General features: G+C 38.4%; 1 protein-coding gene across 2 annotated transcripts in view; it reads right to left on the bottom strand.

Annotated features, from left to right (window-relative positions):
- The window catches only part of nlgn2a (neuroligin 2a), a 374,697-nt gene that overhangs the window by 163,883 nt on the left and 184,331 nt on the right, over positions 1-26,483 (bottom strand). For both annotated transcript variants that reach the window (XM_030162864.1, XM_030162865.1), the window contains exon 2: positions 8,379-9,256. In XM_030162864.1, coding sequence (XP_030018724.1) covers positions 8,379-8,886 — 508 coding nt within the window. In that variant the 5' untranslated portion in view covers positions 8,887-9,256. The remainder of the gene's footprint in view (positions 1-8,378; positions 9,257-26,483) is intronic.

The following is a 26,483-nucleotide window of genomic DNA, read 5'->3' as shown; positions in this document are numbered from 1 at the left end:
TTTATATTATTTTATGGGCCAGCCCACTTTAGATCATATTAGGCTGAATGTGGCCCCTGAACTAAAATGAGTTTGACAACCCTGCTCTAAATCAAAACAATGCAGCGTACGTCGGACGTCATCAAGCATGTGCAAAGAAGGCAGAATCAAAACGTGGAACTGTTAATCAGGAGAAAGAAGAACGAACCGGTTCTCGATTCCCATCCCTACCTGCGACCCTCTTGAGGAATGCGTGATTCAGAAAAGGAATGAATGCTGCAGCTCAAATGCTACTGTTAGGTCTGAATAAATACAATAAATATATCTTCATATCTCTGGATATATGGCTGTACTATAACCGTGCAGAATCCTCTTAAGCCCTTGACTACTGTTTTCACAACCAGCTAATACTGTCCGCTGTGTCTATCAGTGCCCTCGAGCAAAATACGGTAACATCCGTCTCGGATAAACGGAAAAGTTCAGAGTGAGTGACCGAGTCCGGCTGTTTTTGAGTCTCTCTCCCCCCGTATCACCTTCAAGAGTTAAGACGAAGCCTCTAACGGCGTAGTCCAGTCGCTGTCTGCTCAGATGTGCCTTAGGACAGCACAGAGCAGAGAGGAACAGAGTGATCAGAGGACGGAGGGAGCTGCAGAGAGGACACAAAGATGGACCCTGTCAGATTGGGTTAGTAAGGGTAAGACCACAGGGCGGAGGAGGCCTTCTGCTCTGACCTTTATCTGGAAATGACAACCACCTCAAAGTGTCTGTCTTAAAGTCTGCTTCTCTCTGCCCTTTTGTTTTTTAATTCAAGTCTTCCTCTATCTGGTAAGCACCATAACGTCAAATAAACCTTGTGGGAATGTGAAGAAAAAAACAAGAGAATGGGTATTTCCTGGGTCTCCTGGGAAGTCCAGGCACCCATTCTGCAAGTAACTGCGATTGTTCATCCTAAAGAAAGTGTATTCAGCCTGCAGAAAGACGCTCATCTATTTCCCCATCATCCCTTGTTTTTCTATCATTTTGGTTCTTTGGATGGAATCACCCGGGCTGGCAGGAGAAGGAGTCGACATAAAGAAAGAGATGGAGCAGAATAATCAAGGCTTTTTTTTTTTTTCTGGCATCAGAGGCAGTGTGTATCATATTTCCACTGCATCCTGCATCCTGGCACTTCTCTCTCTCTCCCTTTCTATTATTTATCTGTTTGTTTTTATCTCTTTTATTTATTTATTCCTCTGTTGCCCTTTGGTGATGCCGACATCGCGGCTCAGCCATTGGCCGCCACTTGCGTTATTGTGTTAGTATCGAACCCTTCTTGATGAATCTCCTCGGAAAATTGAAATATTGCAGAAAGGGGAGATGTGGGAGTTTGAGTTTGATGCATGGAGATAGATGAAGTATCGGATGGAATTATTTATAAGGCCCCCAGCTTGCACCCTCCAGCTCAGCCCAAGAAAACACAGCGCTGATAACGCTGAGGTTAGCGGTTCAAATCACACGGGATTATCTGGCAAAACCGATGCGTACCCTGCTGCAACAGGGCTAATTGAATAGAACCAGAAGCTTAAAAGACACTTTGTAACAGCTTATTAGGGTTAAACCCCAGCCTACCACCAAGTTCTTCTTAGATGGATGTAGTTTCATGTCGAATGTGTCAAAAATTTATGCTTATGCGTATGCTTGCCTGTGGTTGAGTCATAAAACGCTGATTGTATAAAACCTAAAAAGCAGAGCACACAGTTCAGGAGTCAGTTTACTATCCGTAATTGCAGTTTTTGGTTGTTGGAATTTGTCCATGAAAAATATGGAAAGAAATGAAGATGATCATGAAAAACGGAATTTACAGTCTGGCCAAAGGAGCCTTTACATCAGCAAATTAAAGACGGTCACAGTTACAAAGTTTGAAATTGGCAGAGCATAATCACCACAAGAGTGATAACGCACAGACGACACCATCGACACACACCGCAACTGGAAGTCAGACTGCAGAAAAAGCAAATAAAATGTATCTTTGATTGATCTGTGATTGACCAGATGAGCCTTCTTCCAACACTCAAAATATATCACCATAAACCTGTACCTGCTAACATCAAAGTCATGACCTCTACTTAAGCGCACAGTGAAGTGCACAGCCTGTGTGTCTGTAATCATTTACAGTCGCTTCCTATTTGGACGCTGCTGAGTCCAACGCCTGCGACTTATTCACCGTAACGTCCTGCTCTGTGTTCGTGGCTGCTGAGGGAAGCGTGTGGTTTGTCTGAGGGCCTGAGGCAGCAGTGGCAGTGGCAGGGTCCTTCCCTCCCTTCGCCTCATCCATCGATCCAGCGTGACTCTGCAAGAGCCAGATGAAAACCTCTTGCTATGATTTATGGGATGTCATCTCCAGGGGAACCGCTGGAGCCCCACCCTCCTCACATTTGGTGAGGTAACAACTTGCCAGAGGGCAAAACCAGTTCCCCAGGGTCCTAAGGCCTGATGGTCTGTACAGCTAAGGCCGATAAAACAAGCCTTGTTTAGGTGAAAATGTGATTTTTGAATGACCACCAATTGATTTAAATAATTACCACCACAGAACACATTTAATTACACCTAAACGGGCACAGCGAGGTATTGTTTGGCCTGTTTGAAAAATATTGAGCCTGCTGAGCCACTCGAGGATGGTCGAACATTTGCAGAAAATGTTAAAACTTAAAAAATAAGACATAATAAGACACTTCTTTTCGAACATGACTTTTTTTCTTTTTCTTTTTTGTGTGTATTATTATTTTATGCTTCCTTGAATTTTCATTTCTATTTTATGTTGCGTCCAAAGACGTCAATTAGTGGCAATCAGGAAGCTTGTATCGTTTCCATGTTCAAAATAAATCAATAAAAAAAACTAAATTATGGACTAATTATGGAACAAAATCTAAACGCACTGAAAACACTTGTTTACATAATATATTAAGCTGCCATTAATCATATAATAGTAACAACTGCATCTTTATTACCATTGAAATTTATTTCTATAATAATAATAATAATAATAATAATAATAATAATTAAAAAAAAAAAAATTATATAGAACTTTCACAACAGCAGTTTCTTTTGACAGAAGAAAATAGGACACCCAGCGTCACCAATTAACCAAACAGTAAGAAACAAAAACTGGGGGAGAAAACTGTCAGAAAAGATAAATAATACAAGGAAATACAGAATTACAGTAAAAATAATTATGTCTGACAATAATTAAAAAGAAAATAAAACAAAAAAATCTATAAGATTGATACCCAATCCCAATAAAAGTGTGATAAAAAGAAAAGAAACGATACCACACCATAAACATAATGAAAGTGGTAACATATTACAGCAATAAAAGCAATAAAAAGAGGAAGGGACCTACAAACTAATAAAAGCAATGGATGGTATAAGCAGTAAAACAGAAGTAAATAAAATAAATAAAAATAAAAGGAAAGACTGTGAAATGCTGAAACAAAATAAAAACAAACTAAAAAGGGGCATGAACAGTAAAATCACATAAAGGTAAACGTACGGAAATGTGTTTTACGAGGTGATTTAAAAGAGTTTACTGAACTACCTGCTGATATAGTGGATGTACATCATTTTTCTTGGTCATTTTAAAAGTAGCTTGGGAAAATTTTTACAGTATATTTTCTTTCACACAAAAAAATCAATAAAAAAATATTTGATTTACAAAAAAAAGCAGCTAACAGGCTGAAAAATGAGAACCCCTGATTTAGACGATCTTGTGACATTTTGTTTCTGAGAAAGGTCTTGATTCTTTTTGGGATGTGATGTTTACCCCTATGGGTGGTGCTTGGGTGCAAATGTTCTCCTATGTCTTGTATTGACCAGTTGGGGTTAAAGAGAGAAAGAGAGAGAGAGAGAGAGAGAGAGAGAGAGAGAGAGAGAGAGATTAGGGGAAAGGGGGTTATCAGAGCACATTTGACTTAGAGTTGTGAATGACAGGATGATGATGATTAACATTTGTCGCTTTTCCACTGACCCTCAAATTGCACAATTATAACTTGCACATAATAATTTACCTAAACGGAAAAACGATAACGTTGCCAAAAGTCTCATTTTTCAATTAAAAGTTTTTGCACTGGCAAGAGGTGTTTTTTCAGGTGTAGCGCAAATAGTGTATCCTGCAAAACTGCAATGGAAAGACCTTTTTTTGCAGCTAGAGTCAGGTGAATTAAAAAAACAGATGTTGGTGTACGTTACAACAAGCGAAGAAGAAACATGTTGCCATATGTGTGGACACACCAGGAAACCCAATCGTTTTTTAATTTAGTGCAAGATAGAAGGGTAATATATAATAACAACGAATATATCTGTAAATCAACACCATATTTATGTTCGTCGCCATGTTTACGGAATGACTTCTCGTGTCATCTCGTAATAATAAATAAACAAATCATCGCATTTGTGATTTAATGGAAAAACCGACATTACGCACTTCTGTTTTTTCGACATTTAGTAAATATCGGGAAAGTTTTGCGCAGATGTCTAATGGAAGAGCGACAGTTTTTTCTCCTGCCCTTCCCTGTTATTCCTCCTCTTTCTAGTCATTTCCGTAACATTTCATTAGATTCTGTTGGGTTTCTGTAAATTGGCTTAGAGTCTGGTTTTGACCAACTCTATATATAAAGTGTCATGAGATAACTTTTTTGTTGTGATCTGGTGCTGTATAAATAAAATTTGATTGATTGAGTGATTTGATTGGTTTTCGCCTGTAAGTCGCTTTGGAAAAAAAAAGCATCTGCCAAATGCATAAACATTTTCCTTCCTCCAGACTTTTATTTTCATTTCCTTTCCTCCTTCAAGATTGCAGAGTCTAATGATGCAATGTTTGGTTTTTCCACCATGAATATCCCAGGTATGACGAACAAAAGATGCTCATGGAGTGTAAATATATGTTTATAACAATGAATGAATACAATTTTTAAAACAGAATTTACTACTTAGAGCTACAATAGACAACCACCAGGAAAAGATGCCATCCATCCATCCATCCATCCATCATGAACAATTGGTCCAGTGTTCCATGACAGAGAACAATGGAACACACCCTGTCTAAGCTTCAACTCCACATCAAGATGGATGATCTGATACCATTTCATGTTATGAAAAAATGGCCGGCGACTGCCATGTTGCTTTTCTTGGAGCCATAGAGTCTGGGCAGTAAAGATAACAGATATATCAGTCAGACTGTCCACAGTGATCGGTCATTACAGCTGTAAATCACTTGTGTTTATATCCCGCGTCTCTGCAAAGAACTGTGATTGGTCTTACATCACGGCCTACCATCACAAGGTAGATGTTTTACTAAATGATGCTTCACCTTCATCTTCACATACCTGCAATCCACTGAAAGCAGCAGCATTATGTGTCAGTGAAGGTCAAAAGTAAAACTAAAACACTAAAAACACAGTATTTTTAATGCTACAGTGCATATTTCCCAAGATTACACAACACCAGTGGTGGTATGTACTGTACGTAGCTGCAGTACATGTCTACACCTCTCTGTTTTCATATTTCCACAAAGTCATACATCTCAGAAAATGGGGAAAAAAACAAGTTGTGTGACGGTGTGAAATGACTCAAGCCCTGATGTATGCTGTTCTATATGTGCCCGAGGAGCTATAAGTAGCAGTGACGGGTGTCGAGGGCTGAGACTGCAGTGTTGGAGTCGAGAGGCAGAAGGAAGGGTGTTGAGCTGTGAGAGGTTTAAAAAAAAAAAAAAAAAAGTCTGGTCAAGTGATGGAAGTGCTGAAAGGAAGACGTGTTAGAGTGAAAGGAATGTTCAGAATGTTTCAACACGTTACTACACAACACTGAAATACACAAAAATGCACGGACAGAGACAACATATAGCAACACTTTTTTTAAGGTGACATTTGCTTTTCGAGAAATCACCCCTTGTGCATCGGAGGTCAAAGTTGTTGGAAAAATTACCCTGTGTATGAAATCTGTCAACATAACGGTTTGACAGCCTATTTTCTGTGAACGGTTGCTTCTTCAGATATGAAAAATAAAAAGACAAATCTGAAACACTTCTTATTATACCCTAGGCGAGAAAAGATGGGAGGGGTCGTAAAGGAAGTTTGTAATCTTCGTATCACACCTGTCGACAAAAGGGAAAATACGTTCTCCTTTATTGTTCACGGTCGTAATAGTGGTCGGGCAGACAAAAATACCCACAGTAGGATCTGAGATGAGTGAGGACTGTTCGCTGATGGTGAAAAAAGGAAATGTCAACTAATAGATTTCCTCATGAAGCCCCTGGAAATGCTTCAGTCCTGGCTACTGTTCCTCTTGTTCTGGAAAACTGTGATTACAATCAAGTGTAGCAACACAGAGGAGTCATTGAAAAACCATTTGATCAGTCACGAAATATTTGCAAATTGTTGCTTCCTGAGGAAAAAAAAAAAAAAAAAAGATAGAAACCCTATTCTAACAGGTATTTCTCAAAGCTTGTGTTGTTGTGGTGTAGTATGCAAACATAAAATTCTTAGCTTGACGTTCCAAGGCTCTTCTTCCTCATGTGTAGCCCTACTTGGATACAAAAGACCCGACTGGCTAATACCTTGTGCCAGCAAAAAATGAAAAACCTTTTGGTGTTAAAAATGACTTTATTAAAGACTTAGAGTGAAAAGTTAGTGGTGAAAAGGCATGGATGAGGTTATTTTGGCAGTCGGCTTAATTGGCTGTAATTGTTTCTCCTTCCAAAAATTGGGGAGTCTTTGAACGCAGCATGATTTGGTAAGATTTATGGCTGTTAATAAGCTTCTACTAGCGCCTTCACACATTCAGCACTTGACATAGCCGCAATGGCTACGTGAAGAGAAGGCGAAAACTGAGATCATGTACTGGGTAGAAAATATTCTCCAGTGGTGCTAATTTCTTTGGAATGCATGAGGAAGGTGTTATCAGAGCATATGCCCAGACACATTATTCTTAATTTGCTGGAGGAAATCAAATGGAACGTGGAACCTGTGACCAGAGGGAGTCACGCAATACCCGCTGCACCAAAACCTCCAGCAACCCAGTATGATTTGGCCTCTGGTTCTTTTCGCTGTGACATCTGTAGATGAATTTCACCATCTGTCTTTTGACCTGTGTTGTCTCAGGTCTTGAGGTCACTAATAGGAAGAGCGCAGAGGCACATAATGTTTCCACGTGTCCAGGAGGCTCTCCAAGAAATCAAGCAGGGGTTTAATAATTCCTACAAGTGTCACAACATCATCCTTCGTATCAAAAAATATGTATGAAAAGCATGAAATGTTCAGTTTAATTCCATAAATATTTTGAGGTTAAGGGTAGTTTATGCTACCTTGCTGTTTCCTAACAGAAATCCAAGAAAAACCTTCACTTTCATTGACTTTATGAGATCAGAAGTGGAATTAGTAGAATCCTACACCCTCATTCAGTGTGATTTTCACTGCACTGGTCTATGGAGATTGCAGTCATTGCTGAAATGAACTGCCTAGTTGTATACTGGTAGATCCTTTCCTCAACTGGCCATTCCTACCTGTTTTTTTTTTTTTTCACATATTCTGCAATTGAATGAGCATTTGTTCCTCTTTGTGCCCTTCACCCAAAAGGGCATTTGTCTACTCTACTCCTTGCACATGGTATATGTTACTGAAAGAGTAAAAACTGACTAAATTGATCTCCTTGAATGCTTTTAAATGCAAACTCAAAGTGCTAGAGACTAACTCAATGACTTGCACTTGTTTTTCATGGGTTGACTTGTCCTGTAAATTATTGTACAGGGGTTGGACAAAATAATGGAAACACCTTAAAAAAATCAACAAAATATAATTTAATATGGTGTAGGTCCGCCTTTTGCGGCAATTACAGCCTCAATTCTCCAAGGTATTGATTCATACAACTTGTGAATTGTTTCCAAAGGAATTTTAAGCCATTCTTCAGTTAGAATACCCTCCAACTCTTTTAGAGACGATGGCGGTGGAAATTGACGTCTTACTTGAATCTCTAAAACTGACCATAAATGCTCAATAATGTTGAGGTCTGGGGACTGTGCCGGCCATACGAGACGCTCAACTTCATTAGAATGTTCCTCATGCCATTCTTTAACAATTCTAGCTGTATGGATTGGGGCATTATCATCTTGAGGTGAAGGTGTTTCCATTATTTTGTCCAACCCCTGTATGTTGTAACTGTGTGTTGTATTCCATGCTGTCTCTTGGCCAGGACTGGAAAAGAGGTTCTTAATCTCAATGGGATCTTTTTTCCTGGTTAAATAAGGGTTAAATAAAATAAATAAATAAATAAAAATCATTTCTTCTTAAATGTGGCCATAAGTATTCTGAGTGTAACATACTGAACTAAAGCCCCACCCTCCACCAACCCAATTCATAATGTTCACTCACCATCCTCTGTTGGCACGTAGACATTGAGGTAGAGGCAGTCCTCGCTCTGGTTCTGGATGTAACCTGCCGCCACGTCCAGGTTGTCTGTAAACCACACAGGGAGCATGATCTCAGGCAGCACACCGTGGACATTCTGGGGGCACACGGGGGCGAACTGGGTCGCGTTGCGGATCTCCTGCCAGGATCCCGGCGCTTCAGGTGGCTGGAAACGACGATCGCCGATTGGCGCAGTAGCATATGGTACACCTAGGTACTGCTCCACTGGGCCCAGGATCTCATTATTCAAATCCTTCTTGATGCCTCGGAGCTTGCCGTAGTTGGTGGTCACTATGGGGTGTTTGGACGGGTCCATCTTCTGGCTTGAAGCCAGGGTGAAAAGAAGGGTGAGACCCAGGCCAACCATCACACACCAGTCTGTCATGACAGAAACGGGACGTGTCCTTGACAACAAACCCCGCCTACTGTGTTTACTTAGAGCAAGTGGCAGAGGGTACATGGTTGGGTTCATGTTGCACAGCCAACCACTTTTGTCTATTTATAGAATGTGGATTATAACCAATAGTCTAGAGGGTAACATATAAGAGAGGGATTAAAACAATAACAAACGCAAGCAGCCCATGGAAGACTACGGAACTTGGTTGGAGACTTGATCAACACCAGGACTGCAGAGTAAAAGGTGAGATCGTTGGTTAGTGGTCCACTAGGGGAAAGGAGGGTCCCTGGGGTGATGGAAAGGGGGACGGACCTCAGCGTGGTTGCCAGATCAGTGATGATTCTCAGCAAATGCGATCCAAAGTGCTTCCCCAGACATGGTTCTGTTGCGTTCCATCACTATCGGTCTGTTTTCATCCGCATAATTTGATTGAAGTTTCTCTACTCTGCAGCACAAGAGACAGGAAAGGAAGACGAGGAGGAGGAGGAAGGAGGAGATTTAAAGGATGGTGAAAAACAGCGAGAGAGAGAGAGACAGAGAGAGAAAGGGAGGGAGGCACAGGAGGGGTGAGGGGGAGAGAAAGATAAGAGAGATTATAGCTTATCTGAAACAGAAATATATTCCATTAAATGTTGACAGTGTAACATTTTCCCTTCAACTGTTGCCAAGCAAGAAATATATCCTAAAATGAAAGCAGTAAAAATGAAAAGACGTAGGAAATCTAGACACAGTGCTGTTGAAATCAAGTTAATAGGCTTCAATTTGGGAATGTTTCATGTGGTGATCAATTCATTCCTCTACATTTTAATGGGCTGAGAAATATGGTTTGCGAGCGCACGAGTGGAAAAGACACCCAGACGCCAAAGCATCACGACAAAACGCTATCCTCATCTGACCTGCATGAGCACGGGCTTCACACTGAATCACTGAACTGTATTTAACCTGCCAGCTTACCTCCAACATGCACGCATCGCAGCTGAGAGCTAATGTAGTCACACTTCATTTTACAACTCTACTGTGATGATTATTAATTTTCTACAAGCTTCAGTGCTGCTTCTGAAGATAACGCTATGGTAGGCAGTGGATGTGGAGTAGAGGCTGGAGATTAGGGTGAGCCTTTCACTGCCCAGTAAGGTCAAAGGTGAATGATGTGTGCCTGTAAGCAGCTTATAACAACCCGGGACGTTTTCTGACTACATGCAACATGACGTGAGCAGAAACACTCACACACACACACACACACAGTGAATCACACATGAATGATTGCCTCCACACTCTACACTCATTCATGTAATCTGCTGTGGAGAATCAGGAATGTATGAAGTACAGTCCTAACAGTAGCTTTGTTTCCATAAATAAAATAAAGTAAAATTAAATCACAAATTCAAGGAAGTCTGCAGAAGCCAAATATCTGTAAAAAAAAAAAAAAAAAAAAAAAAAAAAAAGACAAAGTTCTGTAGCTTTCTCATCTCAGTCCAACAACAAAAGTCTGAGTTCAGTGATGGCCTGTCTGTTTGACTGAATCTTGAATCTGAAAATGTGTGTGATTACAAACTTTCTACAGGGTTCCTACAGGTTTGTGCAAGTTAAATTTAAGACTTTTTAACACTACTTTTTACTACCCTACTTTTTAACAGAATTAGAACAGAACTGGGTATCGCTGGGTATCATTGGGTGTTATAAAGATGTACAAGTATGTGGTATGTGTATGTATATGAATGTATAGGTGTGTATGCGTGTATATATATGTATATATATATATATATATATATATATATATATGTATATGTATATGTGTATGTATGTGTATATGTGTGTGCATATAGATCTGTGTAGGAATATGTATTTACAGTACATATGAGTGTTATTGTATTGTGTTTACGTAAATCATATTATATTTGTTCATAATAATATAAAGCCAGAAACCAAATTATTTAATAATAAGTATCAGTCATATTATATTATATAGTATAGATATGCTTAGACTAGGAGGGTTATTATTGCTATTAATTATATAAGGAGAAGGGGTGGGAGTTTGTAAGTTGTACTTCTTCTCACTCCTTTTTGAATGTGTTACATGTCTTATGTTTAAGTGTTTTGTTTATTTATTTTCTTCTGTTTTGACATTCGTATTAAAAAAAAAAAAAAAGTCAATCAATCAATCAATCAATTTAATGCTTCAAAAATTTATGGGAAGGAATGCTTCTAGGACCAAAAGAGAGTTTGTTCGAGGTGCTCTTTGGAAAAAGGGATTCATAAAGTAGGTGACACACTGGAAGGTAACTCCAAGGCACTATCTTTAAACACTTAAATGCCTTTATTACCATGGCATGGTCATTTCTAGACCTTAAAAAAACACGTCTATGCGTTTCGGCTTCAAGCCTTCATCAGGAAGTGAAATGAAAAATCATTTGAAGTTTGAATCAGGAAGTTTGACTTCCTGATGAAGGCTTGAAGCCAAAGTGCGTTGAAGTTTTGTTTTTTTTTTTCATCAAATATAATGCTTATTTCACAGCCATACTGGCAAAAATTTGTCATTCCTAGAATTTAGGAAAATTTATTTACTCCTTATTTAATGCCTTGATTCTTACCATTCAAAGTCAATACTCACTGGTTGGAACTGAGTCGACTAACGTTACTTTCTTTGTGGCTTGGACATTTAACAGACACATTTAAACACATTAACAGCAACATAACGTAAGACTAGAGCTGCACAATATGTCGTTTGAGCTTCGACATTGCGATATTCGTGTGCGCAATAGTCACATCGCAGGTCCTGCAATGTAGGAGGTAAATGAAGTCAATGTGTTCTCATCTAATTTCATCCTGGGTACCTGACACACACTGCACGCAGCGATCCACCAATCACAATCTTTCTTAATCAGTTTGAAGTGAGTTGCTGGTAACAATATTAACGAACAAGATAAAACCACCGTAAATGAAGACTTGGTGCCAAAAAGAAAAGCAACGTCAGTTATCTGGAATTATTTTGGCGACAAGAAGGATGATATTGAAACGTGTTTGGTGTCGACAGTGCCTTACAGCTGTTGACAAAACAACAGGTAACACAACTAATTAGTTTGACTATTTTTGTCGGCACCACACAGCAATTATAAACTCCTGAGTATTTTTTCATATCGCAATATATATCGCAGGGTTAAAAAAAAAAATCACAATGTCAGTTTTTGCCAATATCGTGCAGCCCTACTTAAGACCTACCATATCAAATTGAATACCTTCTAAAGACTTTTTTAAGGTATTATAGGCAGATTTGTACATTCAAGACTTTTAAGACTTTTTAAGATCCCGCAGGAACCCTGGGTCTACAGCAGAGTCCAGAGAACGGAGCGGAATTCTTGTTTCCTGCAACACCTTCTAATTTATAGGGTAATTATTGATTTTTTTAGTGACACCAGAATCAACCACTGCAGCTTCCCATGATTTGAAATGAGTAAACTCAGCTGTGTCATCAGAAAGTGGTGGCATAGATAATTTATGCATCAAAAATAGAAAAAGGAGAGGCCCATGTAGATTGTGTCATTGTGTAGATAAATAGTTAAATCTATCTGTAACCTCCAAAATTCCATTAACACATAGCAAAGGTGTGTTTTAATAATCATGAGAAATCATACATCACACTTACATAGAGCTTTTTTGGACACTCAGAGAAGCTTCACCAACAAACAAAACAAAAAGAACAAAGAGAACAAAGGGGCTCAAGAAAATACAAGTTTGAACAGATGAGTTTTGAGGAGCGATCTGAAGTTTTCACAAGTTATTTTCACTTTTTTTTTTTTTTTTTTTAAATCAAAACACAAATTTTTCACCTTCATGGCCCGACATTTTCATCAAAGTGTTCCCGTACAGAAGAGTCTGTATTGTTCTGACAGCTGAGAATGTTCTGCACATTCTGACACATGGACTATCAGGTTATATGAAGTGCCTAAAAAGGTGATTATAAGCAGGAATAGCGAAAACTGACATTTACATAAGAGATAATTTGGGCTTTTTCTCAGTCTGCGCTGTCTGTTGCTGTCACTGGCTGTGTTTTCGAGCTTAATAGTAATATAAATGAAGACAAACAGGACACTGGTCACGACATCAGGATCAGAAAAAAAATGGTTTTCATCTCTCATTTGACTCTTTCTTTGTCATTACGTTTTTTCGTGCTTTGGCATTTACATAAACAACGTCTAATGAGTAAAATCATGCATTATGGAAACATGGCTATTATTTGGTGGAATTAAGTAATGGTAGCGGAAAAACAACAAGAAAGAAATAGCTTTTATTTTTACACCCACTAAGTACTTCACTGCTATTTTATTTCCAGAATTTGCCATTACCTCTTCATCTCCTCAACACCTTCTATTTCTTTATAACTGTGCTATAATTGTCCCATTTCAAGTCATCATTAACCGTAATACTGCATCGTCTGCACCCACTGAAGCGCCTCTGTGTTTTTGTTGTCTCTTTTTCTCTCTCTCACTGCCAATAAAGCTATTTAAAATTGAAAGTATGTGAGTTAAGTGTCCTGAGGCACGACTGCAGATAATTAGAGTCCATAGGCTGATGAGCAGCCTAGTAGCTTCAGTCATACTGATGTAAGACTCACTCATGTAATAATAAAGTTTTTATGTACCAGAAGCCCTTTAAGGGGAGGATGTAATCTAGTTTTTTTTTTAGGGAAAACTGTGATATATATATAAAAAAAAGAAAGATTTCAGAGAGCTGTAATTGAGAGTGAAGTCAGACTGTGCAGTGTCTGTAATCACTTATTGTCCTCTTTTTGGTTCAGTGTGGACTTTGTTGCTCTGCCCACGCTGCCATGTGTGTGTCTGGGTGTGTTTTTTCACAGAGAAAGCAGGCAGCGCGATTCTAATTAAACCGTGGAGAGTCTAGAGGCCAGCCTGCTTTGCTGCTCGCACAGGGACGAACCCTCCACCCACACACACACACACACACACACACACACACACCAACATCCAGCATTAAACTTTCATCCTCCAAAACACATAAAAGAGACTGGGAGATAGAGAGGCAGAGATGAAGAGAGAGGGAGGAAAAAAAGCAGAAACCAACAGAGGACAGCGACAGACAAAGGCGAGATGAGAGGTGAGAATGTAAGACGGTGGAAGTAGATCTTAATGTTGATAAAAAAAATTTTAAAAAACTCCCCTCTGGTCACATGAGACCCTTAAGGTTCTTGGGTAAAACTCCAGCTAATAGAGACACATGAAGAGGGGTCCGCGGGACTCCTCTTGACCCTGGATCTGCACCTAAAGGCGGAAAAGCAGAAGCCCACACATGCCACAGCCTTTGGTAGAAATCCAAGGCGCTGGCAGGCGTGAGTGTGCCTGCAGAGACCTCTAGAATTTTGGGGTGCATCTGAGTGTTTAATTGCTAATTGGCTCAATTACTGGGTCTAATTGGTCCAGCTTTGCAGTGAGCAGTGGGAGAGCTTAAGTGATTGATGAAGCAGAGACGGAGAGATGAAGGAGGGACTGCTGGGAGAGCTTTGCATGGCAACAGAGCTGTATAGAACGTATCCATGGGAGTGCGTGTGCAGTTTATTTGGCTTGCAGGTACGCTAGCACACGCCATTACACTTTCAGACACGGGCTCGCACGAAATACTATATGATCCCACGCAGAAACCACACACCGCGGCGGTATCGCACGTACACGCCGATACACACTCATCCATGATTCATGTCATCAGGAGAATGTTTCCTTACAAACCCCCAGAGGCACACAGTAGAAAGGGGAGGGGGGGGCACAGGTCTTTCAATGGCAGACCATCAGTATAAACCTCATTTTTCCTCCATCTCATCTTCATCCTATCCTCTCCTCTTCTGAATGGGAATGAAAAACCTCTAGAGGACAATACAAAACAATCTAAGGTATTTTCAACAATGGACTTTGTTGTTGGTTGTTGGATATGTTTGCAACATCTGAGTGAATATACAGAATATACAGGTGCACAGCAATGGAAATAAATGCTTCCATTAATGATACTCATACCCCAACCAAACCACTATAGTAAAACAAAACAATTATTTGCATTACTGTGCTGATTATTTTCTTGATTAATTGTGTTGGTCTACAAAAATCATGTTTATTGTTTCCCAAAACCAAAGAAAACATCCCAGTCCACCAATCAAAGACACTTAATTTACTCACATAAAGGGGTAAATATATAAATACATATGTACATATTTAACCCATAAAGACCCAGTGCTACTTTTGTGGCAGTTTCCAAATAAATTTTCCTCTATATTGAACCTTTCTTAAGTGATTTATCACTATTGATTGTATACTATCTTCCTTATTTTGTGTGTTTTCCTATATTTAATTTGCTGATTACGTAGATCAAAGGTATCAAACATGCGGCCTGGGGGCCAAAACCGGCCCGCCCAAGGGTCCAGTCTGGACTGTGGGATGAATTTGTGAAATGCAAAAACTACACTTAAAATATGAATAATTTATGTTCAGATTCCACATAGAGACCAATTTAATCTCCAGTGGGTCAGATCAGTAAAATACTATCATAATAACCTACAAATATTCAGAACTCCAAATGTTTTTCTTTGTAAATGTAAACATTTTCATGTCATTTTACTGTATTTACACTAAAACAAACTATCATTTCACAAAAATGCAAATAACCTGAACAAATATGAACATTTTGAAATGTCTGATGTGCAAGTTTACCAATATTCTGCCTGTTAATAAATGTTTTGTGTATTTGTAGATCCACTGTGGTCTGTAAGTTGTAATTTACATGTGTAAATAATAAACTGAGACATAATACTGTTAAAATTACACTTAGTTTTCTTAAGAAATGTCAGTTTGTTCATGTTATTTACATTGTTTTAAAGGATAGTTGGTAGATGTAAACATTTTCATCGCGTAATTTAACTTTTTTCACTCTAAAACATAAAAGAAAGTTTATAATTGACATTATTGACATATTATTATGTTATTATTTCACTTGGCTCGCCCACTTCAGATCAGATGGTGCTAAATGTGGCCCCTGTACTAAAATGAATTTGACACCCCTGATGTAGATGCTCATAAAAGCTCAGATTAAATGTAAGGGATCATTATATCAGAAACAGAGAAAACTAAAAAAAAGTGACTTTTTCAGCTAAGTTATCAATAACTTAACCGAAAAACAAGTGTCTCCATCCACTGTCATTGATCCAACTCCATGGGTTTCACTGGTGAATCAATGCTGTAGAAGATGACAGTGTTCACATGTTCACAACGGAGCCTCTGAACGTCCGAATGGCTCATATCTGATGATCATGAAAAAATGATAGACTGTACTTTACACCAATTATTTACATGGATTGATAGGATTAGTGGATCAACAGGTATTAAACAGTTTAGATCAGTCGATGACTTTGGTCAATAGTGGCTGTTTGGGTCTTTATGGGTTGTTTCTTTTTTTTTGTAATTATGGATTAATACAATAGCTAATCAATGCAAGTCAGTTAGGCAATGATCTGCTACACTGCATGTAATTTCATGTCATGTTAAAAGTATATAATGGTGCAGAATCTGTAAACTGACCAAAGAAATTGATTATAATAACTCAATCGTGCTTCAAAATACTTTTTTTCTTTTAATGGGACCTCCCCATACACCCTATGTTTTGCTCTCCTCTAACAAACGACAAAAAAGATACTGCTCTATACAATATCATATCACATCCCAAGTTGTAAAACTCAAAGCTTTAACCTCTTGCTCTTCGAGACTTCTTTACCAACTATTCATCATTTCCAACAGAATCGAAGACAAATTTTTTAAACGATACAGTTTTTCTGCCTAAAATGTTTTGTTGTGGAAACTATCTTTATTATTCTCCTAACAAGTCATGTCACACAGGCTCAGTGCAGTCGATATTCTTTCTACTGCAGAAAATGAGTATTGCAAAAACAATATCAACAGTAAATGTTGAGCGTGTAACACCGGGCCGACGGAAAAATACCTTGTGGGAAATAGAAGGTCTGTTAAGAGTATGAAATCAGGGTTGTTTCTCGCAGCAGCTACCCTGAAGAAACTATCACAAAATATTTAAAAAAAAAATAGAACTGAAGAGAAAACAAAACACCTTAATCGGACACCAACGTTCTGGTGACAATACATATTTAGAAATTAATGCACAATTTAGAGATAAACTAGATAAGGTCGTTTACAAAGTAGCAAAACTGAATAAAAGACTATTTTCTACTTATAAAACTTGGAAAATGACTGGAGTTGAGTCTCATTTTCAAGTGCTTTAGAAGTGCTTTGCCATAAAAGTATAGAGAACATGAAAGACAGCTCAACTTAGTGCTTAATTAACTATGCCTTTTGCAACTGCAGAGGAAGTCACAGCCACAGGGTAATTATATAAGGTTAGATGTATTTGACGCAGGTTGAGAAGAATCCACTGTGGGTTAAAGTGGGTCACCTTACCTAACAGGCCAATGTCACCTATTGATACACCAGTGCACAAAAAAAAAAAAAATCCTGTAGCTGTGGACAAAGTGATTTTTCCCTCAGTGTGTTATCGATCAGGAAGCGATGCACGAAGGTGTTGGGAGTCGCACTGTACCAGAGCTTCTAATACTGTGTCCTCTTCTCCTTTCTCACCTTCACTAATTACCACGAGGCTCGGCTCAGATCAGACAAATTACAACATGTCTTTTTATTCCGCAGGATCTCCTCTTCAAAACTGCCATTAGACTTTGATGCTGCGAACACACAGGCCGGACTTACATAAAAGTACTGCGTGTGATTTCGTGTTTTCAATAGCGAAGCCGTCTTTGTTATCGTCAGTTGATTGTGAGGAGCGTCATGTTCTGTGACAGAGGCTTACTCCAATTAACCTGCTGTTAATCTTCCATATGAAGGTCACGTCTCTGCTCTCGGTGACTGAAGTGTGATGTGTAAGTGTGATTAAAACTCTTCATTTGGGACAGAATACACATTATTCTTTTATGTTTCAATAGGTTGGCCAAATGAGGCCGTGTAATTGACTCATGTCTTTTGATATACTTCATACTGTGCTTAGTTACACAGCTGGTGATCATTGGAAAGGCATTTTTCTATTAAAACTCATGCTTTTGAGTTCAAAGCAAAAATAATGCTTCAAAAGAAGAGACAGAGAGGACAGTATGACTCTGAAACCTGGTACTTTAGCAATTATGAACTCATCTGTCATGTTTAATTTATGACATGAAAAATGAAATTATCATTTACTCCCTTGTTTTATCATATAGTCTCCAAAAGTCGGAGCCCAAGGTAATATGGTATACTGAAAATACTTGTTTCTAATGAACCAATAATTAAAATACCAGGATAATACATTGACAAAGATCTTTACATTTAAGGCTGTGGTTCCCCAGGGCTCGTGACTGCGACTGAATTACGGTCGCATGCGCCTGAGAATTTCGGTAGTGCGACTGTTTTTGAGATTACGATCGCACGGTGCGCCAATAAAAAAATGAGCGAAAATTAATACGTGCGCCTAGAATAATGGCTGCAGAAGTAACTCGTCAGCTGAAAATAAACAAGCTCCACGCCCCGCTGACTGAAGCGGAAAATCTAGTCCCCGCCCCCTCGCGTGCGCATCTCTGCGGATGGTCCAACACTGCATGACTTCGATGCACTGCCAGCGGTCAGGAAGTACCTACACTCTGGCACCAGGTCAAGGAGACTTGACTTCAGGCGTGGTGTAGACCACAGTGACTAAGGGCCTTTAGGCCATGAAATAAAAAAGTTGGTTGTTGCAAATAATGGTTTGATTCGTCTTTCTTCTCCAAGAACCAACTAAAGTATATACCACACATTGACAATTGTTTTGCACCTGTGTCAATGTAAGCTTTTTCTTTCATACTCTATTCAAATACTTTATTCTAGGTTGTTAACATTGCTTAAATACATATAGGAATTAGGGCTGCACGATTAATTGATTTTAAATCGAAATCGGATTTTTTAATTAGGACGATTTTTAAAAAAGGGAAATCGTAAAATCGATTTCATCTCTCTCGTGCCTGCGGGCCGTGCGCTTGCGGGCTCCCGTAGGCTCCTCCTCCTATCAGTGACAGCGGTCTGTCACAGAACTCCGTGCAATGGCCGGACTTTAAATGTGTTCATGAGCCCACAGTACTTATAGCAATGTAAGCCGTGGCTTCACGCACGGATCCCGCAACTGAAATAGAACTGCATGCGGATCACTCATCTTCCGTTGTCCTGGATCCGTACCGTACTGTCTTCTTCCGATCCGGGTCCGGGTCTCGGGGTCATCAGCCTCAGCAGAGGAGCCCACACAGCCCTGTGCCCACACACATCCACCCGCTCCAGGATAGAATCCCTCCAGCGTGTCCTGGGTCAGTCTATTCCACGCACGGATCCCTCAGTTTAAACAGAACCGCATGTGGATCACTTATATTAACCTGGTCCACGCACGCACGACTGATGCCTGTCACTGACTTACATTGGTATCACTTCTGTGGGCCCAGATACCCAGGAAAAAAAATAAATAAAAAAAAAAAAAAAACAACAACAAGAACACACACACACACACACACACACACACACACACATATTTTAAAAAAAATTTAAATAATTAATTTAGTCCTCTTACTTGCTAAATTTTTCATTCACAAATGTAAGTTCTGTAACACAAAAACAAATATTTATTTTTTGAAAGATGTTGAACTTTATTTAAAGCTGTTAGATAAATCTGGAAACAAAAAGGCTATAAAAAACATAAGTATTTGCTCTGATTTGGACATTGTATTATAGTGTATTCCCCCTGGCAAACTTATGTTATTTTCTTGTTGCATACATTGTTTGTATACTCTATTTCATTCAATAAAGATTTAATTAAGAAAAAATAAACTTCTGGGGGTTCATCACATGATACCATCACAGATTTGAGGTCAGAGCAGTGCCTTGCATTGTGGGCTGCTCACAAAAACGACATGCTGACTTCTGTTGTCTTTTGTAGTTTTACCCAAAAATCGAAATCAAAATCGAAAATAGAGTTTTTAGAGGAAAAAAATCGGGATTTTTTTTTTTTTTTTGCCAAAATCGTGCAGCCCTAATAGGAATATTACTTGGTATGGCCAAGAGTTTTTGCTTGTTCTCCAAATTTTTTATACAATAGTGGTGCGCCTAGATTTTAGCCTGTGCTCCTAACTTTTTAGGGTTAGGAGCACAGTGCTCCTAGGTCAAAAAGTTAATTTTGAGCCCTGTTCCCAACCTTTTTTGACTCGTAACCCCATTTTAACATCCCAAATTTCTGGTGAACCCAAACATTCAAAACTGAGACTTTTTTTTTTGGCTAAAATTAACCCTTTCATGTATACTGGTCACTAGAGTGGACAGCTATTCTACAGCTTTTCTCTTCTATATTCATGGATTTTGTTGTTCTTTTCATAGTTTTTTTTGTTTGTTTTTTTAACACATATCTTTATTAAAGTTTTAAGATACTACATATCTTTTCTGACATGAATTGGTAACATTATGTAGATCTCTCCTGAGCATAAACCCCCAGAATCACAAGCCCTCCCCATAGTTTTCACACAATTTATCAATAAATACATGTTTCTGTTCGTGAAAAATTAAACGTGTGGTGTCCAGCTGAGTGGACATTTTTGCAACTTCATGAAAAATAGGTTCATAAGAATTTTTTTATTATTATTATTATTATTTTAAAATATTTTTAATTTTTTTTTTAAATTATTTTTATTTTATTTTTTTCTTTTAATTTATTTTTCAGAAGAAAATTTTCAATCACATTGTTATTTTTCATGCCTGAAGAAGAATAAAAACACTCAGAAAAAATTTTTGATTAAGGTTCTCATAATTCGTGCATGAAAGGGTTAATTTGTTTTTGATCATGTAATAGTTTGCTATACTATGTTGCAAATAAACGTTAATTTTAGACAACATTTAGTCTATATATTGTATATTATTATGGACGGAGGCAGAAAAGCCAGGTGTAGATTACTGCACAAATGAGAATTTTATTTTCCTTGATCAGGATATGTACAGTCAGTCCAGCTTGGATTTACAAGGCTGACAATTAATACTGAACAAAGAAGAACTCAAACTATGAATTATGAAAGAGCTGCAGCATCTGAAACTGACCACAATGAACATTTGAAAGATAAACAGAAGTTTCAGCTTCACAGTTTGTCATGTCTTTTATGTATTGTGATCGTCTCTCTCAACTCACCATAGATTTTTTATTAGTATTTTTTTTTAATCAATTACTAGAAATTTCAGGCGACCCCATGGCTGAAAAACACTGGTTTAAGGTATAAAAGGTCTGGTTTTACTGTCATTTACATGCTACATATGACATGGAAAACATACGAAGGACCAGCACTGAACAGTAAGTCAGTTAAAACAGAATAAATAACAATACTATAACAACAATAATAAAACACATATATAGTAATGCAATAAATTAGCATTCAATTGTCAATGCTGATTTTTTTCTATTCAATACTCAGTTTACTCTTAATTTCCTCCTCAAAACTGAACAAATCTGCCTAAATCCAACTGAATTTTATAGTCCGTCACATTTTTATTGATTAGGAAACTACTTGATCAAATATCAGCATGGTTTGCTTATTTTAACCACTAATCATTTCAGGTACAAAACCTTTATACTTTATTGACTTGTCAACTTTGCTGAAGCTCTAAAACAAATGACAAGCAAATCTATGACTGAGTTGGAATAAAATTTTACTAAAACTGATGTTCAGAAGGGACCTGAGGGCAGAGGGAATGGTTCGTAGATGACCAGAAGAAAAATGTGAGTAGTGGAACGGAACAAGCCAAGACAGCACTGACATGACACCGTGTTAACTCCAAATTTACATATCATCCCCGTGCTACACTGTTCACACTGTCTCATATCAAAACGATGATGCTATAGCACCATATGATCTGAGCTGACAACGCATTACGCAAATAGATGGAGACATCTGGCGGCCCACCAGGGGTCTACCTGCTTTAATCGGCTCTACAGAATCTGGACATTGCTTGAATTTGATCCTCGACTTGGTTTCTGTTACTAAAACCTGCTAAAATGATAATCATGACTAGGGATGCACCGATACCATGTTTTTCCAGACTGAGTACAACTACAAGTATTTACATTTGATTACTTGCCGATACCGAGTACTGATATGAGTACTTAATAATACCATTACAGTTCTTAGTTACTTTTGAAAATGTGCTTTATTTATTATTTCTTAATCTTCTTATGTGTGCAGCACTTGAGGAGAAGGTAAGGAATGGATTATGGGAACTATGTTAAATAAGTATAAGCTACTGACTGTTACTCACAAAGACATAGTCCATAAAAAAAAAAAAAAAAAAAAGAATATGAGATAATATGAAGTATTTCACCAGTGTTTGTTGGATGTGTGTTTATGTGTGTATGTCAAATAAAAAATCAGTAAAAAAAAAAGGAAAATGCCCTTTATTGTCGTTGTCATTAGTCTGACTGTAACAAAGTGCTGCTACCGACATACAATGCGTTGGAATGAGCGTTTCTCAGTCAATCCACCAGAGGGCGCTGCTCTTAAGTAACCATACTTCCCAAATATCACGAAAAAGAGTGAAATTTTTTGAGACATAAAGAAGAAAGTCAGTACGAACAAACATGGTGACAACAGAGGAGTTAATACTAATGTGGATACTAATATTGATATTGATGAGGGTAGTTGTCATAAATATGTCAGTAGTTTTTCACTAACTCACACAGTCACTCTTTGAAAAGATCTGCTACAGCCACGGTTCCTGGTTCTCCGTATTCTCTGTCTGGGTACACATCCGGGAGCATCCGGAAAACGCACAGAATTACGTACAGAATGTAGGCAGAGGACGGACAGAATGGTCCATCCGTATCTGTCTGTGTCTTTAACGTAACTTTCAGTCACCGTTACTTTTGTCACTGTTGTTTATTTTGAAAAATCTCCACACTGCTGACATTACTCCTCTGTTGCGTACCTGCTGCACTTAACTGTGAACATCACGCTGCCATAAAGTGGTATCCGTGTGTTTGTATCAGAGCACTTTGATGAGTACGAGTAGAAGTACACACGCTCAGTATCGGACCGATACCCAATACTGGTACTGGCATTGGTGCATCCCTAACCATTACTGTACCACAATGCAATTGTTACTACTAGAGCCTGACCGATATGGGATTTTTGGGGCTGGTGCAGATACCGATAAGGCGGGCTAAAAAAGCCGATATCCAATATATCGGCTGATATCTGATATTGGCCGATAACAGATATATTTGCCGATATATGAATGAATGAATGAATTTATTTTTGTTTTTACATCAATCATTGCATTTAGTACATTAATTGTAATAAACATAAAAGCCAAAAAAGGAATAGGCTAGAAGCAAAAGCTTATTTTTTTGCCTGTCCTTTTCACCTAATACACTGCTTACATCAACTTCAATGTGTATTGTGCATTCAGACCATAATAATAAAAACTGAAAAAATCAACAACAACAAAAACATATCCACCATCTCAATTCAATATTCCTAAATAATTCTAAACTTAAGGCTTTTTTTTTAACTTTGCCAAAGGAGTGAATAACTTAAATGCATCATCAGGTCCATCCCATATGAAATAAGAACATTGATCTACACAGGATATAATAATCTAATTAGTGGTCCATTCTTGTCAGAGCGTGCGGGGGAGTGGGGGGTAGAGGTCCATGATTCCGTGATTGTGTGTGTGCATGTGTGTGTGTGCGGGGGGGGGGGGGGGGGGGGGGGGGGGTCATGGTGTGATTGTCCGAGCAGAAGTGAAAGTGAAACTGACACGCTTTACTGTTCCTCTCATTCTCAGGGCGGCACACACACACATAGGAGCAGCGAGCGACAGACTCTCCGCTGCAAAAAAGTTAATAAATCGGTTACATTTTGGCCGATGTTGATTAATCAGTGATACACTATAATTGGCTGTCAGACTCTAAATGCTACCCAACTAAAATTTTTACATTAATGTACCCACAACAAAAAAAAAAGCACAACATTTTCCAACATTTTTGTCATAGCAGAACAGCAATTTCTGCTCCTCGCTCACTTTCACCGTGCCCTCAATTCACCCTAAAGATCGCATTCGGAGAACTGAATCCATCACCGTTCTCCCGTATAGCTCACCGAACACAATCTAAATCCCACTAAACCCAATCCCACCCCGTTCTACTCCAATACAGCCACAGTATCAGCCAGTACGACCTCCACTGTAATTGCTTGCTGCCTTCCCACCTTGTTGTGTTGCCAGTCAATCTGACAGTAGACTGGGTTCAGCTTAATGATAGATAATAACCTGCCGCTGCCGGGAAGAGGGTACAGTCTAGTGGCTGGAATTCAGTGTGAAGGTGCTGAATGGAAGAGGTTAACAGGAGTTCCGTGATTGGGAGGTTAGGAGGGTACGAAGCCAGTGACGACAGATAAATGGAGTAATCAAAGTAGTCGCAGGAATAAAGAGAATGCTTAGTTTGACACAGGTGAGCGTGAATACATGTCAGTGCAACCAAGCTCTCATATATTATACTTATCATTGTCTCTGTTTCAGGGTCTGACAGTCTGCGAATCGGCACGCCTCATTCATTTTCATATTTCCTAATTAATACATCAAGCGTGGAACAAGAGAACAGGACATTGTAACGCCCACGTGCTACTGTGACTTATTTTGTAAGTGATCGTATTTAGTTGTATACGTCTTGCAAAAAAGTGCCATCTTGGGTTTTTCTTTTATATCCGCGTGCGTGTGTTTTTATCCGTGTGACAGGGGTTTGATGTGTTGATCGCAGAGTAATCTGGAGGGCACGGTAGAGTGGATGCTGAGTGGTTGAAGAGAAAAAGGGCCGTTTCATCTCTGCAGATGCCACATTAATGCCAGGAGAAGGAGGCGGACAACAGTTATGTGTGAGGGTGTTTGTATGTTTGCCATCCCGCTGACAGCCTCTCTGTGTGGGCTTCGAATAGAAAAGAGCCAACGGGCAGGTCAGTGCTCGTTCGGGCTCCTGTCAATCTGTTATTTTTATTATTTTTCATCTCTGCATCTGTCTCTCTGCGGGAAAGGGGGAATCAAAGTCGGGGGCCAGAGTTCAACACATAGCTAAAAGAGGAAGTACGATAAGAAGATGCACACACAAAAGGATGCAAACGAACCAATCAGATATACAATTTAGATGTAGAGGAAATAATAAGCTTTAGTGTGCAGAGTCTAGAACGTCTGGTTAACATTATTGATTGTTTTTTGCCGTCAGGGGTCAGGGATGAAAAGTCAGAAATCACCACTCAGTATATCAGTAAGTTTTAAAGGATGTTAATTTCATTCTCTTGGATCATTGTGATACCATCCCTATTGAAAGCAATAAAGTGTCTGTGTATCTAATCTGCCGGGTAATTTTAGTTTGTTTCTCTATCGCTCTCTCTGATTTCTTGCCATCAATCATATGAAAAATGAAAATGTAATAAAATCTGAAGTGTGTTTTTTTGTTTATGGTTTATAAGTTAAGCTCTGCCAAGGTTTTGGTTGAGGATTACACTAAAATGTCTTTTATGCAGCGGAAGAATCATAAATATGATTTGCATATGAAGATAAAAAAAAATGTGTGCAGCAGAATTTTAATTATTTTAAAGTGAAACATTACAAAACTTGTCTAAATCTGTTGAAAGATGTTTAGGTTACTCACAATGTAGCCAGAACATTTTTTTTAATGCAGTGTTTTTCAACCTTGAGGCCTGGAATTTCTAGTTCTTGATAAAAAAAAAATAAAAAATTTAAAAAAAAAATTACAAATGAAAAATATAGGGTGAGTTGACAGAGACAATCCCAATACATAAAAGACATGACAAACTCTGAAGCTGAAACTGAAGCACTGTGGTACTGTTTATCTGTCAAATGTTCATTGTGGTCGGTTTCAGATGCTGCAGCTCTTTCATAATTCATAGTTTGAGTTCTTGTTTGTTCAGTATTAATTGTCAGCCTTGTGAATACAAGCTAGACTGACTGTACATATCCTGACCAAGGAAAATCAAATTCTCACTTTGTGCAGTAATCTACACCTGGTTTTTCTGCCTCTGTCCATAATAATATACATTATATAGACTAAATGTCATCTAAAATTAATGTTTATTTGCAACATAGTATAGCAAACTATTACATGATCAAAAACAAATTAATTTTAACTAAAAAAAAAAAAAAAAAAAGTCTCCGTTTTCAATGTCTGGGGTCACCAGAAATTTGTAAGTTTAAAATGGGGTCATGAGTCAAAAAAAGTTGGGAACCAGTGCCTTAATGTGAAGAGAAACTCCAAAAGTTCCATACGGGGAAATAAACAGGTGGGATCAAAATGAAGAATTAACACATAATTAAAAGCTGCAGACCTAAGACCTAGAAGCACTTTTCTATTTCCACTTTCCAAGTGAATTTTTCTCTACATTTAACCTTTCCTAAGTGATTTATGACCATTTATTATATTACCATCTGCAATTTTTCACTGAAAATGAGGTACATTTAATTTTACTTATCATTTAGATGTTCCAAAAAGCTCAGCGTTAATTCACAGGTTATTATATCAAAACTGAGAAGAAAAAAAAACCAACTGACTTTTTCCAGCAAAAC

This window comes from Sphaeramia orbicularis, chromosome 18 (genome assembly GCF_902148855.1).
Source record: "Sphaeramia orbicularis chromosome 18, fSphaOr1.1, whole genome shotgun sequence".
Taxonomy (NCBI): domain Eukaryota; kingdom Metazoa; phylum Chordata; class Actinopteri; order Kurtiformes; family Apogonidae; genus Sphaeramia; species Sphaeramia orbicularis.
Note: the sequence above shows the minus strand (reverse complement) of the source record. Positions and strands in the feature narration are given on the sequence as shown.